The sequence below is a fragment of the Electrona antarctica genome, assembly GCF_951216825.1.
Source record: "Electrona antarctica genome assembly, chromosome: 6".
NCBI classification, from domain to species: domain Eukaryota; kingdom Metazoa; phylum Chordata; class Actinopteri; order Myctophiformes; family Myctophidae; genus Electrona; species Electrona antarctica.
This window is the reverse complement of record NC_136811.1, coordinates 30,610,031-30,630,787: the sequence shown is the minus strand read 5'-3', so window position 1 is coordinate 30,630,787 and position 20,757 is coordinate 30,610,031. Positions and strand designations below refer to the sequence as shown.

The 20,757-nt window shown below is 41.3% G+C and overlaps 1 protein-coding gene across 2 annotated transcripts in view; it reads left to right on the top strand.

Annotated features, from left to right (window-relative positions):
- Window positions 1-20,554, top strand: part of atp2c1 (ATPase secretory pathway Ca2+ transporting 1) — a 35,072-nt gene extending 14,518 nt beyond the window's left edge. For both annotated transcript variants that reach the window (XM_079504394.1, XM_079504395.1), the window contains 22 exons: window positions 352-413; window positions 656-764; window positions 1,053-1,208; window positions 1,638-1,706; window positions 1,831-1,906; window positions 2,038-2,104; window positions 2,610-2,734; window positions 3,205-3,302; window positions 3,759-3,854; window positions 4,958-5,047; window positions 8,387-8,491; window positions 8,918-9,074; window positions 9,378-9,548; window positions 9,836-9,933; window positions 11,255-11,305; window positions 11,614-11,780; window positions 12,499-12,567; window positions 13,535-13,651; window positions 15,586-15,733; window positions 16,051-16,146; window positions 16,494-16,635; window positions 17,317-20,554. In XM_079504394.1, coding sequence (XP_079360520.1) covers window positions 352-413; window positions 656-764; window positions 1,053-1,208; window positions 1,638-1,706; window positions 1,831-1,906; window positions 2,038-2,104; window positions 2,610-2,734; window positions 3,205-3,302; window positions 3,759-3,854; window positions 4,958-5,047; window positions 8,387-8,491; window positions 8,918-9,074; window positions 9,378-9,548; window positions 9,836-9,933; window positions 11,255-11,305; window positions 11,614-11,780; window positions 12,499-12,567; window positions 13,535-13,651; window positions 15,586-15,733; window positions 16,051-16,146; window positions 16,494-16,635; window positions 17,317-17,444 — 2,397 coding nt within the window. In that variant the 3' untranslated portion in view covers window positions 17,445-20,554. The remainder of the gene's footprint in view (window positions 1-351; window positions 414-655; window positions 765-1,052; window positions 1,209-1,637; window positions 1,707-1,830; window positions 1,907-2,037; window positions 2,105-2,609; window positions 2,735-3,204; window positions 3,303-3,758; window positions 3,855-4,957; window positions 5,048-8,386; window positions 8,492-8,917; window positions 9,075-9,377; window positions 9,549-9,835; window positions 9,934-11,254; window positions 11,306-11,613; window positions 11,781-12,498; window positions 12,568-13,534; window positions 13,652-15,585; window positions 15,734-16,050; window positions 16,147-16,493; window positions 16,636-17,316) is intronic.
- Window positions 20,555-20,757: the final 203 nt, after the last annotated feature.

The following is a 20,757-nucleotide window of genomic DNA, read 5'->3' as shown; positions in this document are numbered from 1 at the left end:
TGAATAACGTGGTGATATGGAAGTGAGTGGGGAAATGGCCATGTGTAAAGCAAAGTGTTAAAGCACATTGCGTTACAATATTGTGGTACTCAAAATATTTTGGCTGGTCTGTATGTGTCTTTCTCTATGTGCATATGTGGGGGCGTGCATTGGAAACACATGGCCTGCCAACAAACATCTCTGCTCATTTATCATGGCCTCATAAATGTTCGATCTTTTAGGAGTCCATGAAATATGAATAGGAACTATCAGTGTGAATCCTTGCATACTGTGTGTGTGTGTACTGTGTGTGTACTTTAAGCTGATTTTAAACTATGAAATGGAAGATTTCTGATTTGAGTTATTGTGTAGGAGTACCGTTCAGAGAAGTCTCTGGAAGAACTGGGAAAACTAGTGCCTCCAGAATGCTACTGGTGAGTCTCTCTCTGTGTCAATAACATTGTCATAGTCATAAACCGAGTAATAAAGGCAAATGCATCTAATATGCATAAAACGTAAAATGAGGGAGAAATATATTACTAAATGTCTCAACCAAAACCTCTTCTCCTTATCTCCTCCTCTCCATTCCTACCATTATACCTCTCCTCTGTCTTTCCGCCCATGTACTCCATCTTTCCATCCATGTCTGTCTCTGTCCTCCATGCTCATCCTCCAGTATAAGAGAAGGGAAACTGGAGCACCTTTTAGCCAGGGACCTGGTTCCAGGAGACACAGTGTGTCTGTCTGTGGGAGAGAGGGTTCCAGCTGACCTCCGCCTCTTTGAGGTACTGACACGCACACACAACACAGTTGTCCTACATAACAGTGTTTCTTAATAGCTCCCCTGCATTTATATGCAATTGTGTTAGATTGTGTCAAGATTGTTTAAAAAAAATAGCAGATATAATGGCTCACAGTGCACTTGTAAATTGGCTATTTAAACATACAGTATACTAAGTATAACATGGGATTAATGTGTTAAAACTCATTTTCCTGGGGATCCCCTGGAACCTCTAAAGGGGACCCCTAACTTTGAATGGGAAATCTCAATGCTGTGTGTGCCCCTTTGCCAGGCGACTGACTTGTCTGTGGATGAGTCCAGTTTAACAGGAGAGACGGCGCCCTGCCCCAAGTCCACCTTTCCCCAGCCTGCTGCCCTTAATGGGGACCCGGCCTCCCGCAGCAACCTATCCTTCATGGGCACCCTGGTGCGCTGCGGGAAAGCCAAGGTACCAACAACACCTCACAATCTCACATCGCCTCGACACCGCATAATCACTGGTTTCATCTCTCTCATGAAATGATATGCTTCTCTTGTTACGTTAAATGCTGCTTTTGTATATTTTGCTTTCAATTTCCTTTGATCTTAATGTTTGATAAATACACAGGGATTTGCTTGGTGTTGTTGGTGCAGAAATATATTGACAGGGTAACATAGTACATGCTGACGCACACAGTACAAGGACAACAAGACCTTGTGTACAGTACAAAGCCAATGTACAACACTAAAGACAGTAGGCATTACTTACTTGTATAATGTGTTTTTGGTTTGAAACTAGAACACTATAAGGTAAATATTTGTCTTCTACTGTCATTTGAAATATTTGTTATGCTGGTCACCAAAAGGTTTCGTCCCCCTTTGGTTTGCTTTCTTCTAGGGCATCGTCATAGGAACTGGAGAGAATTCCGAATTTGGGGAGGTTTTTAAGATGATGCAAGCAGAGGAGGTATGTATTTGAATACCCCAGAATATATATATATATATATATATATATATATATATATATACACACATATATATTTCATATTTATATATTGATAGAAATAACCGTTATCATTTATTGTATCCAGGCCCCTAAAACACCTCTACAGAAAAGCATGGACCTGCTGGGGAAACAGCTCTCTCTATATTCCTTTGGGATAATAGGTTGGCAAATGGCAATGTTTGTTTTCTCAAATTCATATTTTTAATGTATTGTGTCATTGTGTGTGACTTCTCCCAGGCCTATTTATAGTTTTGTCGGTTAACTACCAAAATGCAAATGCGTCATGTTTCAGGGGTGATCATGCTGGTGGGCTGGCTCCAAGGAAAACGGATATTGGACATGTTCACTATTGGTGTGAGGTATGCAGCGGTTGATATCTGATAATTTTCTTTATTTCTCCATCTCTTTCCACTTTTATTGAAACGGCATTGGAGAAGTGGAGCTTTTATGGCAAATAATTTCACCCACTTCTTTATACCTGTAAATCTGTCAAGTTGAGTTGAGCTTTCATCCTGGTTCATTCTGTTCTACTGTGATGGCCAGTCTGTTAACCCATTTTGGGCGGGAACCCCTTTTGGTGTTTTAGCCACCGAATGGCGTGCTATGAACTTGTAGGTCTGCTATTTTTGAAAAATCTTAAAATGTGCCTCAAATCTTTCAGAAAATTGTCGTGATTTAGAAAACATTTTTTAAAATTTCGACGTCAGGCCTGAATGGCCTGAAAAGCCCATACCCTGCATTTTTGTTTTGTACTTTGATTTCACAAATATTATGGTTGTTATTAAGATTACACTCATGTTTTGCTTACTGTGTGCATATATACCACACTGCATTGATTGTGGATCTGTTTCCTTCCCTCTTCAGCCTGGCCGTAGCTGCCATCCCTGAGGGTCTGCCCATCGTAGTGACCGTAACCCTGGCTCTGGGCGTCATGCGCATGGTGAAGAAAAGGGCCATCATCAAGAAGCTCCCCATTGTGGAAACCCTTGGTATGTTCCTGGTACATATGATATAACACAGTAGATTCTAGTCTTTACACTGTAAGCAACCACATCTCAGTGCTGTTGGTATGTTCCTGGTACATATAACACAGTAGATTCTAGTCTTTACACTGTAAGCAACCACATCTCAGTGCTGTTGGTATGTTCCTGGTACATATGATATAACACAGTAGATTCTAGCCTTACACTGTAAGCAACCACATCTCAGTGCTGTTGGCTAATGGCGAGATTGAGTCAGTTGATGGGTATCCATAGTGCATTTATGGCCCCTATATTAGAGCGATGTTTGCCAAAGGTTTCACTTGAACAAATGGAAAAATGAGACAGCCATGGTTTATGTGAGTCAATGTTTCCTTGGTTGTGGAAATTGGACTCGTAGAGAGGATTATTCAACAGATTGAAGGGTATTATATTTATAGTGATGTGTATATATTTTTTCATCCCAATCTTCCTTCCAGGATGCTGTAATGTGATCTGCTCAGACAAGACGGGCACTTTGACCAAGAATGAGATGACTGTTACTCACCTGTTCACATCAGATGGATTCCATGCTGAGGTCTCATCTAATTTGTGTTCACTTTGAAACATACAGTCCACCAGACCGCACTTAGATTCAGAACTAGATTCATGCCTTTAAACTTGAAAGGGAGAACAACTGAATGTTGACTTTGTGTTATTCCTATGCCCTAGGATGGTGAGAACTGTTTACTCTTTGTAAACACTCACTTCCACTTCCAAGGGAACAGTTTGTGTTACATTACCCAATAGAGCGCAATAGAGTATACATTGGAAAAATGGGGAAGAAAATGTGACTGTGCCAACATCAACAATGACACCATATATTTGACCCAGCACAGCATTTTGAAGTCATTTAAATGCCCTGCTGTGTTAACTGGAGAGAACACAGCTATTTCCCTCATTTCCAGTTGACATACCTGATATTTTACCTTTGGGGCAGTGTGTTTTCATTGTTGTATCTGATGGAATTATTGACAAAGCTGTCCATCCTCAGGTGACGGGTGTTGGCTACAATGGCGACGGAGAGGTGCTAGTGGATGGAGAGATGGTTCACGGCTTCTCTAACCCCTCTATCACTAAAATAGTAGAGGTGAGCGTTTGTACTGCAGCTCTGGGCACAATAGATTATTTATGAAAAGAAAAAGTAGAAGATGTATTTTAGGAAACTATGGAACAAAATGAGTCCTGATATTCTTTTGTTGCTTTGAGGATGAATCATCTAGTCTGGCCAATGCTGACTGCATGGTACAGCATCAATGAGCTACTATAGTGTATATGACTAGGTCTGGGAAAGCTTCATTTATTTTTCGGTAATTGCTCAGCCAGAGTGCGTAATTTAATTTGTTCTCATATTTGAATGCCCCTGACTACACAGCCACTCGACGTACCAGGTAGCTAGACTTATTGGAATTATACATTTCTCTTTAGTGGTAAAGTTGTGAACACAGCATTGTTTGTCCAATTTAGATTATTTGTTAATGCTGGAGGTGTATGTCCGCCCATGAACTCAGAGGGAGGCCCATATTTATTTATGAGGAGTGCCTCCAGTGAGACTTAAGTTTCATGTCATCGCTGACTTCTGGGAATCGCAGAACACTTTAGATTACAGAAATTAAATTTACACAGTAAGAGTGATCTCATGGCCTAAAAAGGAAACCTAAACCCTGAAAATAGCCGATCTACAAGTGAGTCTCATCACATCACGTTGTGAGCTTGTAGATCTGTTATTTTCAATGCACGACATCTTCGTACAACAGAGTATATTAACCATAACCTGAACCATTCTTTGTAGGATCTCATTTTGTTTCAAAAAAATTATAAAAAATAAATAAATAAAAAATACAGTAATTAAATAAATAAATAAAACAGTAATTGTATTGTATCAACCATTATAAGACCCTACTGGCAAATCCACTTAATAGTCTACACATATTACGCACAAAAGATCAAAGGAGCCGCCCAAGACGCAGTCCAGTCATGGTGACCAGGCTAGGAAGCCACAACTGCAGCATTTGGTATGCTGCAGACCAAAACATTATAAAATGCTGTATAATAAATCCTGTACAACTACCCAAACCTAAACAAAAAAATTACCCAATGAATGAAAATGTTCTTTAAGAGAAGGCCTGAAAAAGGTTGATGTAAAAGGTTGATTCTTGTGTGTTGTTAATGTGTGTGTTTGTGTTTCTCTAGGCTGGTTGTGTGTGCAATGACGCTCTGATCAGGAACAATACACTCATGGGTCAGCCCACCGAGGGATCGCTGATCGCCCTGGCCATGAAGGTAGAAACGCAAACACCAACACTTCTACTTTAGTGCTACTGCACTTGTGAGGACTGTCTGTTGACTACAAACTTGCTTGATTAAACTATTGGCCACAGGTTCTTTATTTCCCTCAGTGATGCCTGGAAGGCAGCCATCGTGCTTTGAACTTTTTTTTTTTTTTTTTTGGTTGATCCCAGTACATGTAGTCCTTATTATCTAACTAATTTACCGTCAACACCCCCATCTGGTGTCTGAATTGTGTACTCCAGGACTGCCACACATTGCATTTCTATTGTGGACACCTTTTAGTTTGAAAGCCGTTTCACTTAGAAACCGAGAGTCAGGGAGTGTATTATCGCTGTAAAGGGTCCCGCGAATGTTATTTAATTCACCCAAAACATACATTTTGTAACCGGGGATTATATCGTTTCGAGAAATGAGGCGCAAATCAAACTTGTTTTGATCCAAAAAGAAGAATCCGAGATCCCATAGACAGCATAAGCGGAACACTAAACCGGAGTTGAACGAGCGTGTAGAGAACACAGTTGTGAACCATAATCAATTTATATTAAAATAGGCGATCTCGGCGGGGATGACGTTTGGACCAGAAGGCGTCAAAAGGCGATCGTCTGGACGCTGCCCAGACGAAGACATTTTTGGGTGAATCCGCAAAAGTTTGTAATCGTATTGCCGTTTCGTCCACACGGATCCGGTGTTTTGGGTGACCGAATAAGCTCATTTTTGAAACCGGGTCCCAGACTGAACAATTTATTTTTTAAAGATTTGATTTGGGGCTTTTAATGCCTTTATTGATAGTGAACAGCTCGGCAGCCTAGGTGCCCACATGGTTGAGCTAACCGTCTGGGCCAGAGTGAACAAATCTGAAGACGCAACCCTTGCGTCTCCGTGTGTACAACCAAATATACATCTTTCTGATGTCCCTGTTTGTCCACTCGTTTTTCTTTCTCCAGTCTCTCTCTCTCTCTCTGTGTTGTTTCCTCCTTAAGTCCCACCCCCTCATATTCTCCATAGGTTGGCTCAGGTTGATTGACACCCCAGTTACACAATAACAATTCTACCATGAACAAACGGCAATATAAATTGAAAAGTAATAGAAACACATCTGTAGCAGGGTTCTAAAATTGTAAACAACATTTAGCAAAATTATGCAGGGCACTACATGCGCATGTGTCTTCTCTCTTTGGTTCATTGTGGCAGCTACAGCGCCACTTAACAGGCCGGATATATACATGTATACTACAGGCGTATTGGATGTGGCATATTCGTGGTTTCGTGTGGACACACATTTCTTGAGACGATTCTGTGTGTACTGTAAACCTTTTAAAAACGTATTTGTGTGACTGTGGATGTGGCCTAAGCATCATATCACAAAGTGAGTTTAAATATCTCTGCTAAACAAGCAAGCCAAGAGCCTCTTGGGAGTGGCTGGCTGTGAGCACGCTGCCATGACAATGAACTGATAATGATCTGCTTTAGATGATTGCCTTGGATAAAGGCACATCTCGCTTTGAGCCAGGTAACTGTGTTTATAAAGCAGACAAACTGGGATGTTTGCAAGATGGTTGTAATTTGATAGAAGATAGACAACCTACTGTAGATTACACAGCAAAAACCTGACCAAACCTGACTAATTCAAATTTGTGTAACAATTATAATTGATGTTACTCAATTTTCAGTTCAATATTCTCCACTCGATCTAGAGACAAAAAATTAAAAATAGTTCTACTCCACACGAGTAAAGACATTCTGGTGTCTAAAATTGATAAAGTACCCCTCTAATGTCAGAAGTTATCTGTTGATCTACATGTTGCTGGTTCACATTCTTTGACTGAGCCTTGAGCGGTGGTGACTCGTTCACCTTCCTCAGCGCCCTTAACAAGGTACAGTACCAATCCCTGTGACTGAAGGTCTGGAGTGTACAGGATGATGTGTATAAGCCTCCTTCGCCCAGCGACTGCACCAGGCCATTGGATTTTAAATGAGTGTGTGTGTGTGTGTGTGTGTGTGTGTGTGTGTGTGTGTGTGTGTGTGTGTGTGTGTGTGTGTGTGTGTGTGTGTGTGTGTGTGTGTGTGTGTGTGTGTGTGTGTGTGTGTGTGTGTGTGTGTGTGTGTGTGTGTGTGTGTGTGTGTGTGTGTGTGTGAACTTTGTATTTCTTGTTATGATACAATAGAGCACCAAAGTCTGACGTCAATATTGGTAGAGGGCGTAAATCCATGGGATCATGTACTTTTTATTTGCATTGTAATCCCCATGGGGATTTTAGATCGCCTCATATAATAACTGTGTTTGAAAAATAAACAAATCATCCAGGCCGCTTCACTCATATGGATATGAACAATCAACTGACTGAGAGAAAACGCTATTGTGACTGCTACTGAATTAGTTACATTTTCGCTAGAAACAGACTATCATATATGAGTGACTGATTGTCGCAAACAATACAGAGACACCTCCCTGACGATAACGCAGAGACAGCTTGTTTATTTTTGGACGCTTATATGAAACGATTTAAAGATGACCCCATATCTATTCTCCATAGTCATAGACATTTTTATGTATGTGCGCACTGCAAATATGTCCGGGCGGAAACGAACGACTCAGAACACAATAGGTTCGCCTGAGAATTTTAGTTCCTATCTAAACTACTGTGCTGAAACTGACACAGAGGCAGTTATTGCGGACCCCCGCAGATAATAACAATGCAGCTGGTAATTAATTGATTTAATCAATTCTTGTTTAAAGTCAACTCTAAATAAAAGAAGGAGCCAATGTAAAGTTTCCCAAGACTGGGGTGATTCTGCTCACGTCTTCTGGTTCTTGTTGGCCGTCTAGCTGCAGAGTTCTGAATTAATTACACTCCAGTCTCTGTAGGGATTTCTTACAGAGACCAGTAAATAAGGCGTTACAATTGTCCAGCCAACTTGACACACAAGCGTGAATCTGTTTTTCAGCAGGGATAAATACAAACATTACATGGCAATGTCTCTAAGATGAGATGAAAGAAGGTTGTCCTGGTCACCTTGCTTATATGGGAGTTGAACCAGCTGAACATTTGGAGTGCGTGTGTTACTTCATTCAGAAGGTGCAATTAAAATTGTCAATGTTAAACTATATACTGTATGGTCCTGCTTTGTCTGTTTATAAGCAGATTTTACTCCTGCATTCTGCATTAATGTTTTTGTGGTTAGTGAGAGACAGAACAGCACGAGAGTAAAATGGCGACACTTTTTGTTGTTGAACAGCATACGTGTGATGTGTGGATTGTGACTTGTGAGATTTAAAGATGGTAGTGGTGCTTTGGCTCAGCCATCTCCCCTGCTCCTTTTGCATTCCAGATGGGTTTAGAAGGCCTCAAGCAAGAGTATGTGCGTCAGCAAGAACAACCCTTCACCTCCGAGCAGAAGTGGATGTCTGTCCGCTGTGTTCACCGCACCCAGCAGGTCTGCACCCGATACTCAACCTGCTTTACTTCTCTTCTCAGCTTTGTTTTTGTCTATTTTTATTCAGTAGTGATTGCAGTAGCACTGCAACAACCTCACCACCACTAGGGAGAATGTGAGTTCTATTTATAAAAAATGTCTTTGACATGTTTGTATTTTCCTGCTCATTATTTTTATTAATTTGGTTTAGTGATATTTTACAAATCTCTTAAATATAGAGGATTTTATACATAATTTAATAATTTATACAATGGTAAAATAGAGGATATGATGGATAAGAGTCCTATAAAAAAGAAAAGAAAAAAAACACCCAATTAAGCCTTTCATACTATATCTCAGTCCCAGACAACATTAGAGGCCATTTAGGTCACATGAATATTGGATGATTGGATTTACACCCTTTCCCCACCATCTCGATCCCCTCAGGACAAGCCTGCAGTATATTTCATGAAGGGTGCCTATGAGCAGGTCATCCGTTTGTGCAGCTCATACAACAGCCGGGGAGCTACCCTTCCACTCAACAACCAGCAAAGGGACTTCTACCAACAGCAAAAGAGCTACATGGGCACTGCAGGACTCAGAGGTAAGCAGCTTTACTTTTGCCAGTGTTTACTTTATTGGCGGTTCAAATACTGAAATCTTATTGCTTTTATGCTGGTTTATTATGTTTGTCCTTCTACCTCTATTTTGCATATTTCCGTTAAATGGGTGAGACAGGACATTTTCACCATCAAATATTGGAAGTTGTGTTCATACCTTGAATTGAATTTATTTGTGTAGCACGTTTCAGCGAGGTCCTTTGGTATTAGTTTTGAGTATTTGTATGTAAATGTGAGCCCCTTGGACAGTTCCAGACTTAAATGCTGTCTGTCTTTTATCTTTGCAGTCCTGGCATTTGCATCCGGATCAGAGACAGGCAACCTGACTTTCCTTGGCCTGGTAGGCATCATCGACCCACCTAGGTCAGGGGTCAAAGAAGCAGTGGGCACACTCATCGCCTCGGGAGTGGCCATCAAAATGGTCACTGGAGACGGCCAGGAGACAGCAGTATCCATAGGTGGGTGGGTGGGTGTGGGTGTGTGTGTGTGTGTGTGTGTGTGTGTGTGTGTGTGTGTGTGTGTGTGTGTGTGTGTGTGTGTGTGTGTGTGTGTGTGTGTGTGTGTGTGTGTGTGTGTGTGTGTGTGTGTGTGTGTGTGTGTGTGTGTGTGTGTGTGTGTGTGTGTGTGTGTGTGTGTGTGTGTGTGTGTGTGTGTGTGTGTTTGCATCTGGTCTCAGCTTTTGTCTTCTTTTACACATTAAAGTTTAATTAAAGACACTGGTGTGTGTGTGTCTCTCTCTCTCCAGCGAGTCGTCTAGGTCTGTACACTAAGGGTTCCCAGTCGCTGTCAGGTGAAGAGGTGGATCAGATGGATCTCCAGCAGTTGTCAAAGATAGTCTCCAGGGTAGGCCTCCCTGCTGTCCTCACTCTCCATATCACTGTTCCTCACTGTCCATTAGGGGTTAATTGAACAATCCATGAATAAACTAATTAAGGGATATAATTAATCCATACCTAGTTGTGGTGCGATGCATTGTGAGCTTATAGATCTGCTATTTCCATTATTTTTGCATGATACTGTTGTATGAAGTTTAAAATTAGGCTTATGTGGTTAATCGATTCATTAACAGTTTCCGTGCCAAGATCGACATCGGACGACCATTAACACAATCAGCGCCGGTATTTCTTTCAAAATAGAAGCTCGGGGTGCCGGGCAGATATGGCAGCTTTTACTCTGAAAGCCGGGGGCTTCCGTTCCGTACAAAAACCGGGAGGCATAATGTTGCTTGCTTACCTTGCGATCGACGACCCCTTAACGTTTTTTTTTAAAACAATTACCGGGTCTGCCGCCGATCGTCATCACGCAACCCCTCACCACCATGTCTGTGATGTCATCGAACATTTTCCATCTACGGGCTGGACACGATCCAAAACACTCATCCCATTGAAATAGCCCTTTTGGGGTCCGCACGGGTCCGCTTCAGCTGTCTGGATCACAACACACATATCTAATGTCCACGCCTGAAATGCTTCCGTGTTCTCAGAAGTAGGTGATTACCGGTGGTGTCACCTCAAATAGGGTCCGCTATGAGAGATAAGCGTGGCAGTAATATCCAATATTAGTGGGGCGACACTAGAGGGCGACATTGATAGAGTTAAAGGGGCATACAGTACCACTCATTTTCAACATTCTATTATGTCATTAATATACCTTTGAGCTGTGTGGAAATAATAATAAAAAGTCCCCCCATTCTGTGTTTCCTAGAACTGGAGGTCTGAAAAGAATCATTAACATTGTGAATCACATCTTGATGACATCATCAAGATGTGATTCACAACAGCTCTAAGGTATATTAATGACATAGTAAAATGTTGAAAATGAGTGGTATTCCCCTTTAATATATGAAAATGTAAATAAATGTATTTTAAACCTGCTTCTCAAGTATTAATTTAATCGAAAAAGTAATTATCAATAGAAAATAATGTATAGTTGCAGCCCTACTGCCCATATCAATATGACTATCAAAATGACTGACACAGTAAAATCCTCAGTATTAATGTAACCTTGAGAGTGTAAACTTTTTTTTGCATTTTAAGCTTCAATGCAATCTAACACTGAGGATTTTGCTTTGTATATATTCATAAGTTAATTTATTCATAAAGCTATAATAGAGTGGCTCTAAAGACGGGGTGCTGTAACAGCCTTGGATTTTCTCTCTCCACAGATAGCAGTATTTTACAGAGCCAGCCCCAGACACAAGCTGAAGATAGTCAAGGTAAGGCATAAGATGATGGCGAGGATTAAGAAAATATCTTTTCATCTCAGAAGTATGAAATGTAAATATGCTCTAAATTGCACACACACAAGGCCCCTGAAAGCTGTACATTAAAGCTGCTTTGTCATCTTATGAAGGTTATACACACTCCTTCTCCAGTTTTCTATTCAAAAAAGCACCATTGTAGGTCTCTGAAAGAGATCCTAGGAATTGGTACTAATATCAAACCATCTTTACATGTATCACTTTCTGAAGTGAATGTTGGCTTTAACCTGTGATCAACTCCTGCTGTCCCTTTATCCATCCAGTCGCTACAGAACATCGGGGCTGTGGTTGCCATGACGGGGGATGGGGTTAATGACGCTGTGGCTCTGAAAGCAGCAGACATCGGTGTGGCGATGGGCCAGGCGGGCACTGACGTCTGCAAAGAAGCAGCAGACATGATCCTTGTCGATGATGACTTTCAGACCATCATGTACGTGTAGTGATGAGTTGTATAGGGACCAAACCTTCATGAAATATCTAAAAATGGTGTATAACTGTTAATCTGTTTTGCAGACTTAGAAATACTTTTCATAAGGGAATATGCTCGGATAACGCCATCCGAGCATAGAGTGGTCTGATATGTTCATTTATGAATGGTCAGAATAGATACTCATTAATTAATGTTGCCATTTTCATCTTTTGAAAATTCATTAAATTCATCCCATGTACAGTATAACTGTAACGGCTACACTCTGACTGCTCTGAATGTCTGAATGACCAGAGAGCACCTGGGGTATGCACTCCAGCACTCTCGGAGTGCATTTCCAAGCACACCCACAATTCTAGAGATTGTTAATCAAAACTGCTGATGGAAAACCTTAAAAAAAAAAGTGATTATTAAAATCCCATTGGAGTCTTAGCAGAAGGAAGAACTGGGGCATTAAAACGCTAAAGGAAATGGCATGCAATGTAATGAGGAATTTTTGCAAAGGTGTAATTGGAATCATAGGCTCAGTTTGACAAGTTAATGCTTTGATTGCTGTGTAAATCTGTTTAAATTAGCTTTTCTTCTAAAATGTTTTTTCTCTGTGCTGATGAGCGTGTTTCTTTAAAATGCAGTTTGTAATGTGTACATCACAGTTCTCACTAAGACAAGTCATTGGTGAAGATTGTCTTTATTTTTTACCTCGTGTGATTTTTGTTCACAGGTCTGCCATAGAGGAAGGTAAAGGGATATACAACAACATCAAAAACTTTGTTCGCTTCCAGCTGAGCACGTGAGTAACAATTGAAGTTGATCATATTTACTGTCGTTCAATGGAGGAGGTCATATATATTTTTTAATTAAAATATTCCATAGAAGGAAGAGTTGTCAGGTGTTCTTTGTCAGGCTTACTATGAAAACGTGCATCTCCCGTCCGCTAGTTAGTCAACCACGTCTCCATATATAGTAACGCGCCACATCATGGAGACACTTAGATCTCCATATATGGATCTGACCTCGTGACATCACGTTACATAATGGAGACCCTTAGATCTCCATATATGGTTGTCAGTCCATCATACTGTATGTCAGTCTGACATCATCAAACCCTCTACAGTCTACAGTACACTCAAGACATGCTATATATGGCCATGAACCCTGGCCATACCTGTTTTTTTATTTTTTTCCGGCTTTCGCCTTTATTTTATATATTTTTTATAGAGGGACAGACAGTAGGCTGACAGGAAATGGGGGAGAGAGATGGGGGGGGTGACGTGCAGTAAAGGCCGTCGGGATCGGGAGTTGAACCCGCGGCACACTGCCAGAATCGGGCTACCGGCCAAGGTGCCTGGACCGCTGAGCCACGGCCCAGGCCAAGGCCATACCTGTTTTTCATTGTGCATTTTTTGGTCAAAGTTGATCCCATGCCAAAGCGACAGCACTCGCCCAGCAGTCTGCCGTCACCCAGGCGGATGGGTGCACGCGCCCAGCAGTCTGCCGTCACCCAGGCGGATGGGTGCACGCGCCGATCTGCAGATCGACCTTGACATCATCAGGGATCTCCATACATTGAAGGAAGCATTGAGCTCAGTTTGGGGCATTCCCCAGGTTGGCAGAGGGAGAGTAGCGCCCAAGATTACAGTTTAGACAATAATTGGAACTGGGTGAAAAATGGGTTACAAAATCGTGGATTATGGATTAAAAATTTTTTTTCCCTCCTCCTAATCCCTAATGCATTCTGGCCCTCTGGTGGTCTACAGGAGTATCGCAGCACTGACATTGATTTCCCTGGCAACGCTGATGAACTTCCCCAACCCTCTGAATGCCATGCAGATCCTGTGGATCAACATCATAATGGACGGACCTCCAGCTCAAAGGTACTGTAACACTAACAGAGATTTGACTGCAATGGAAAGACTTTGGCTCAGACATCAAATGTATGTATTATAAAATGCTCGTATTATACAATTTAGGCATTTAGCAGACGCTCTTAATCCAGAGCGATTTACATTAAGTAATAACAAAAGCATGGCATACATCACATATATAAAAAGTAGTTATCATGAATCATGCGTAAACTAAGAACGTAACAGTGGAGTATCTATGTTAACTATACATACTATACTATATAATACATGTGTACTATAAAGTGCTATGACTGCATAAAGTGCAATTCTAGAGCTGTCTACGTAACAAGCTATAAGTCTGTTTAAAATACTATCTAAGTCTACATAATGTGCTATCTAAGGGGCTAGGCTAGGGCAAGTGCTACGGGCCATGGTGGAGTCTGAAGAGGTGGGTTTTCAGACTACGGTGGAAGATTGGGAGTGAGGCTGCAGTTCTGACTGTGATGGGAAGTGCATTCCATAGTTTTGGAGCCAGAAGGGAGAAGAGTTTGGGACGTGTGGAGCGTTGTCCCGGCGTTTTTAGTGAAGGTACCTCCAGCTTCCCTGCGTTGGCTGATCTGAGTGCGCGGGAGGGTTTGTAGGGTACGATCATACTTGTGAGATATGGGGGGGCCATGCCTTTGGTTGCTTTGAATGCCAGCATCAGAGTTTTGTATTCTGTGCGGGCAGCGACCGGGAGCCAATGGAGGGAGCGGAGAAGGGGGGTGACGTGTGAGAATTTTGGCTGGTTGAAGACCAAGCGGGCTGCGGCATTTTGGATCAGTTGGAGGGGCTTAAGTGCACATGCCGGTAGGCCAGTAAGGAGGGAGTTACAATAGTCAAGTTTTGACAAGACTGTTGTCTGGATTAGGAGCTGGGCTGACTCCTGGGTGAGGAACGGTCTAATTCGTCGTATGTTGTAGAGTGTAAACCTACAGGATCTAGTGACAGCTGTGATGTGTGTTTTGAACGAGAGCTGACTGTCCAGGACAACACCAAGGTTCCTGGCTGTCGGGACAGACTTTACCAGGGCGTTGTCTACGGAGATAGTTAGCTCCCGCATAGGGCAGGACTTAGCTGGGAAGAACAGAAGCTCAGTCTTGTCTGGGTTCAGCTTGAGGTGGTTGGAAGACATCCACTGTGAGATGTCAGCCAGGCATGCAGTGATGCGCTCTTCTACCTGGGTGGCAGAGGGGGGGAAGGATAGAAACAGTTGTGTGTCATCGGCATAGCAGTGATAGGATATATTGTGAGCAGAGATGATGGTGCCAAGGGATTTAGTGTACAGTGAGAAGAGGAGGGGACCAAGTACAGATCCCTGTGGGACCCCAGTTTGGAGGGTGCGGGGGGATGATAGCAAACCTTTCCAAGAAACCTGGTAAGTCCGGTCAGAGAGGTAGGAGGAGAACCACTTCAGCGCCGTCCCGCCGATGCCTAGATCAGCTAGGGTGCCTAGGAGCAATTATCAATACTGTTAAAAAAATATATTTGACAATATTACATTTATCTGTTGGAATTGTGCTTTTCATAATTTTAATGGACCCAAGGATCCGAGGTAAAATAAGATGTTGAATTGAAGATGAATAATTAAAATTAATAAATAAAAATATACACTGGCGGCTTTAGCCAATGGGCAAAACCTTGGTGTCTGTGCTCTGAGATGGCAAAATAAAATACCCCAAGGACTTGGCTGAAGGCCAATGCAATATCAGTATGCAATGCAGTATCTTAGCAACAGGTGCATGGGAAAATAAGTCCAAACTTGAAAAGAGAGCGTGCACGCTGTCATGAACTGTTTTAAAATTACCCTAAGAAAAAAAAAACATGAATTCCATTCATATGAGTTGAGAGGTTTCTACCTGGAGGGAAACTAAGATGTCATAGACACAATGGATATTGAGTGATATGAGTCCTCTCTTCCTTAGTTTGGGAGTTGAACCTGTTGACAAAGACGTGATCCGAAGGCCTCCTCGTAACGTCAGAGACAGCATCATCACCCGCAGTCTGCTCATCAAAGTTCTGGTCTCAGCATTCGTCATTGTCTGTGGAACACTGTTTGTCTTCTGGAGAGAGGTGAGCTCTTTATTAACTGAAACCTCTGGAACATTTGTTTTCCGATTTAGCTTGTTGTCGTCTTGTTTGATTTAATTACTTGCATATTCTTTTAATTAGCTAAATATTCATCCACATTTGCTATCAAGTGCAAAATTGTGCACAGTTTATTACAACACCGAGCACCTGATAGGAATTGAAATATTTGAAAATACAGTATATGGTGCTTGTTTAAAATAACCACTGCATCACAAGTCTTTAACATCAAATAATTATGAGGAGGATACACTGTTTGACCATTTTTGTTTTTTCTGTTTTTGTTACTTTTTGTAATGTAGCTCCGGGACAATGTCATCACTCCACGAGACACCACCATGACATTCACCTGCTTTGTATTCTTTGACATGTTCAATGCTCTCAGTTCCCGCTCACAGGTACGGTACACGTGAGCTTCCTTACAATAAAGCCACAATAAAGCCCCGTCAGCTGTGAATGAGACAATATTCAAACTCTATTTACCTGGACGTATTTATTTGTTTGGAAAATGTAGGAAAACCAGAATTAATTTGAAATTGTATGTGAACTGCAGCAACATTGTATTGGGGCCTAAATGTCAACTGAGGCGTGTTTATAAATCTTGTTTTTGTTGCTTATCTAGGGTCAAATCTTAGAACACTTTTCTCTGGGTAAATGGATTTTAGTATCTTAGAGAATACTTCTGCAGCCCAAGCATATACATTTGGCACCCAGCTTTAACACACATTCTTTTCCTGTTTCTCAGACCCGTATGGTACATGAAATGGGTCTGTGCAGTAATCCGATGTTCTGCTACGCGGTGCTGGGCTCCATTATGGGACAACTGTTGGTCATCTACTTTCCTCCTCTCCAGAGAGTCTTCCAGACTGAGAGCCTGAGCTTTTTTGGTAAGAGCTAAGTGGCTAGTGTTATCGCATTTGGCTCTCAAACTAGTAAAGACTTTATATATTGTAGATGAGAAAACATTTGCTATGTCAGGACTATGCAATGGGGCGGCAGTGGCTCAGAGGTAGAGTGGCCGGTAGAGAGGCCAGATGGGAATGTTCCCAGTTCGATCCCGGGCTCCCCCAGAGTTGGTGTCGAAGGGTCCTTGAGCAAGACGCTGAACCCCTAATTGCTCCCAATGTGCAGATTGGTGCCTTGCATGGTTTCCTCCGCCATCGGTGAATGAATGTGAATCGGTGAATGTAATGCACAATCTATGTAAAGCGCTTTTGATGAAAACGCGATATAAATGCACAATTTTCCATTTACCAATGGAAAGGGGCCATTAGTGGGATGGGCGCACACCAAGAAAAACATGTCTGTAGACTGGTATGTAGCCCCCAATATTGCTTTAGCCCAGAAGTTCATTGTCGTCATTAGTACAAATTATAGTTTAGAGCTAACAATAACGAGCTGCTGATTGGATGGAGTTGGGTGCTAAAGGCTGTGCATATGTGATGTCCTAATTGGTTGAAGGAGCTTAATCCATTATTGGGAGAAGGTCACTCCATTGCGTGGACAGGTTTCATAACTTCTACTTGTTTTTTAACATTCTCCCCTTGTCTGCATCTCTGTTCCTTCAGACCTGCTGTTCCTACTGGCCCTCACCTCATCTGTCTGTGTCGTCTCTGAGGCTATCAAGAAGGTAGAGAGGTGGAGAGGAGCTGAGAGGACAACTAACATGCCCATCGAGTCCTTCTACGAAGTATGACGCACAAGGACCTCCTGGCCAAAGGACAATAGCTTTTGGGGGGCAATGACTGGTGGTGTTAATGTAAACACAGAGGGGATTGATTGATGGATGAGAGGATGAGGATGGTCGTGGTTGGACTACAATGAGTGTGGGATAACCGGCAATCACTAACTGAGGCTGCTGGGAAGCTGTAAAGGATCCAGGTGTCACTGACGAGGGCTCCCTGACCCAGCAGCAGTTTTGGTTGGGGACTGGATGTTGCTCCTGGCCTCCAGCTAGGTTGATGAGAAGAGCTTTATTTAATGGATATTGGAACTGGATTTGCCAGACAGACGTGGCAGGACAGTGTGGTTGCTGAGAGAGCTCGCTGTAGACTTGGTACCCAGCCCAGTGGACGACTCTTTCACAGCTCAACGCACCATCTATCCATGTCTTTTGTTTGACTTGTGCTCTCTTTGCCCCTCTTGTCTGGCTTAAGTGAAGGTACCAGAGCATAGCTTTGTTGAAGTTTGGCACTGGCCTTCCTGCATTCCGGCTTGCTTTTAACTTCCTACAGTAGTTCATTTTCCTGTTATCAAGGAATCATGCAGGCTAAATTTGAAAGAGTCATGGCTTGAAATGTGTGCAATCCTTCTTTTCAATGTTTTTGTTTTGGTATATAGTTAAGGAGGTGTTGACCACTACACAGCCTGCTTTGTGTGGTTGAATATAATGGTAAATTATTTGCAATGGGTGGAATACTTTTTAACTCTTATACAAGTGAATATACAGCATTTTCTGTGGTCTATTAGATCTTCTGGTTAATTCTAAGCACATTGTTTAAGGAATTAAAAGAAACCATAGGTTGGTTTATATGGACAATAACAAATGTTATTATTATTATTATTATTAAATAATAATAATTTATTATTTTAATCATAAAGTGATACTCTTTTCTCTCACACTTGTCATGCTTCATTGCACTATGGTTCCAAATGCTTAATGCTCCTCTGTGAGCAAGTGATAGAAAATAAATAAAAACAGGTAGTGCAGTGCCAAGCTGTCCTAAGACCTGTGTCTGTGGCTATTCTGGCTAATTTACTCAGTCATGCGTCTAACAATTTGGCAGGTGCAATTGAGGTTGTGGCTGTTGAATGAATCAGCCTTTGGGCTTGGTGGAGGAAAAAGTTAAGATTCTTGTCCTCCATCCTGATGCAAACTTTATATGTGGAATTAGTCCTCAAAAACCGCAACAATCTGTTCTCAGAACAGGTTAGCACTGATATGGTAGCTTCAGGGTACAATGTTGACACCTTTATTATGGCTTTCTCCGTTTCTGTGCCTTAGAAAAGTAATTACTTTTTCCTTAACTTTACATCACTGGACAAAAGAGCAAACCTTCATTCAAGTGTTAATAAAATGTTCAGTAGGTGCAACACTTGAAGGGGAAAAGAATCAACCCATATCGGCCTCATTGCAATTAAATGGACATTTTGGGTTCAGAATATTCAGTTCCTTACAGATGATTGATACAATTTCCCATATGTTTTGTTGACAGTTATATCCCTAATTTTATTAGACTTCAAATCCCATAATTCACTTACTGGCACATAACTGGAGTTTTTGTTACTTCCCCAGCCAACACTGTCCATGATACTCTTAGATGCTCTTAGATTCCACAAAAGAGTAAATGTCTGTACTGAGAGAAAATTAAAACGAGCAGAAATATAAAGTAGGGCTACTTTTTGTTTCATAAACTTTAAAAGTAAAGGATAATCTTCATAATGCTAAGGATCTCTTTCTTATCCCTGTACTTCCTGTGTTTTTTAGGTCTATTCCACTTGTGTCCAGGTTTCTTCCAGATGTACAGTTATTAAGTTTTCACACCATCCAGAAACCAGCCACCCCAGAGTGACTCGCATTCCTCTTCCTCACTTTTCAGAACAAACTTTTCCATCACTTTTGGATATGATGGAAGATACTAGGTACTGTATGTAAACTTGTACAGTCTACACTGTAATATAAGTGCAAATATGTCTCAGTCTTAATGACATTCATATGCGCTTGCTATATCAATTGTGCTTACTGTATCTTGTGTATCGGGGCCAAAAATGATTGACAAAGTTTTCTCTCTAGATACAACTGTGTTCTGCATTAGGGAGCACATGGGCCTTGTTTGCCGTGTTAGCACTGAGTTTTACTCCTGCTAGGCAGAAGTTAGGAAGCAGTAGAATCAATGCCTGGAGCAAAATGCTGTTATATTTTGTCTGTGTTTAGTAAATTGGTTTACATTACCAGGCGCATTGGGATGACGGGTGAAGTTTACCATCACCACAACTGATATGTTCTCTGTCTGTAATCGCATATTATTACATAAATGTTAATAGTATTAAATTGTTGCCATCTGGTGAAAACCTTGTATGTCCAAAACTTAAACCATTTAAAATGGTGAAATCTACAAGCTCACAACACAATGATCGCATTATAATGTGTTGTGAGCTCTAAGACTATTTTTTTTTTACTACTTTTGTGCAACACTCTTGTATGATGAAGTTGGCATTAATTTATGAAAACATCAAAAGTTGAAATACAGTACAAGGTTTTTGCCTGTCGGCAACGCCAAAGCTATCCCCTTGACCAACTATTTCTGTGTGAAAATCGGTAAAGCAACGGAGATATTTCTTCCATTGTCACCTGGCATTTTGTTTTATAATGCAATATTGTGTCATGAGTGGGATGGCTGACATGGAAGGATTTTAACTGAACTGGAATGCTAAGCAGAGTGGTACTGCCAGACAGTTTAATGCTGCACATTTTGCTGTGGCTAGTATTGTCTACTCTACAAGCCACTGCAGTAGATTCTAAAAGTCATGTTTTCTTTATTTTCTGGCTGTTAAGTTATTGGAAGCAACTTGCCACTTTGGCTGGTGGAAGACAGTTTCTCCTCTTTGAGTGGAGTTTCTCTGTCCCTTTTCTGTCTGAGTCAGCTACTGCTTTGGTCTCATGCTACTAGGCCACGTGGACATTAGTCAAATGATGATCTCACTCTTTATAATATTTTATTTATAATTTGTGTGTGCAGCACAGGGGAAGTGAATATTTTGTCACTGGATGAAAATGTATATTAAAGTTTTCTATGAATCTTTTAATGGCCTGATTTTATTTAATTGAAATATAAACTTACTTTATAATATGTAAATACAAATAGTGTCTTATCCATTCATAAAGTTTTAATGATGCATGCCTTTAACCGCTACATTATTTTAAATTAAAAGAAAACATTTATTTCAGGCCATCAGGACCGGACGTGTTATATTCAGTAAATTAATAAAAAGACGTGTACTGCAAAATA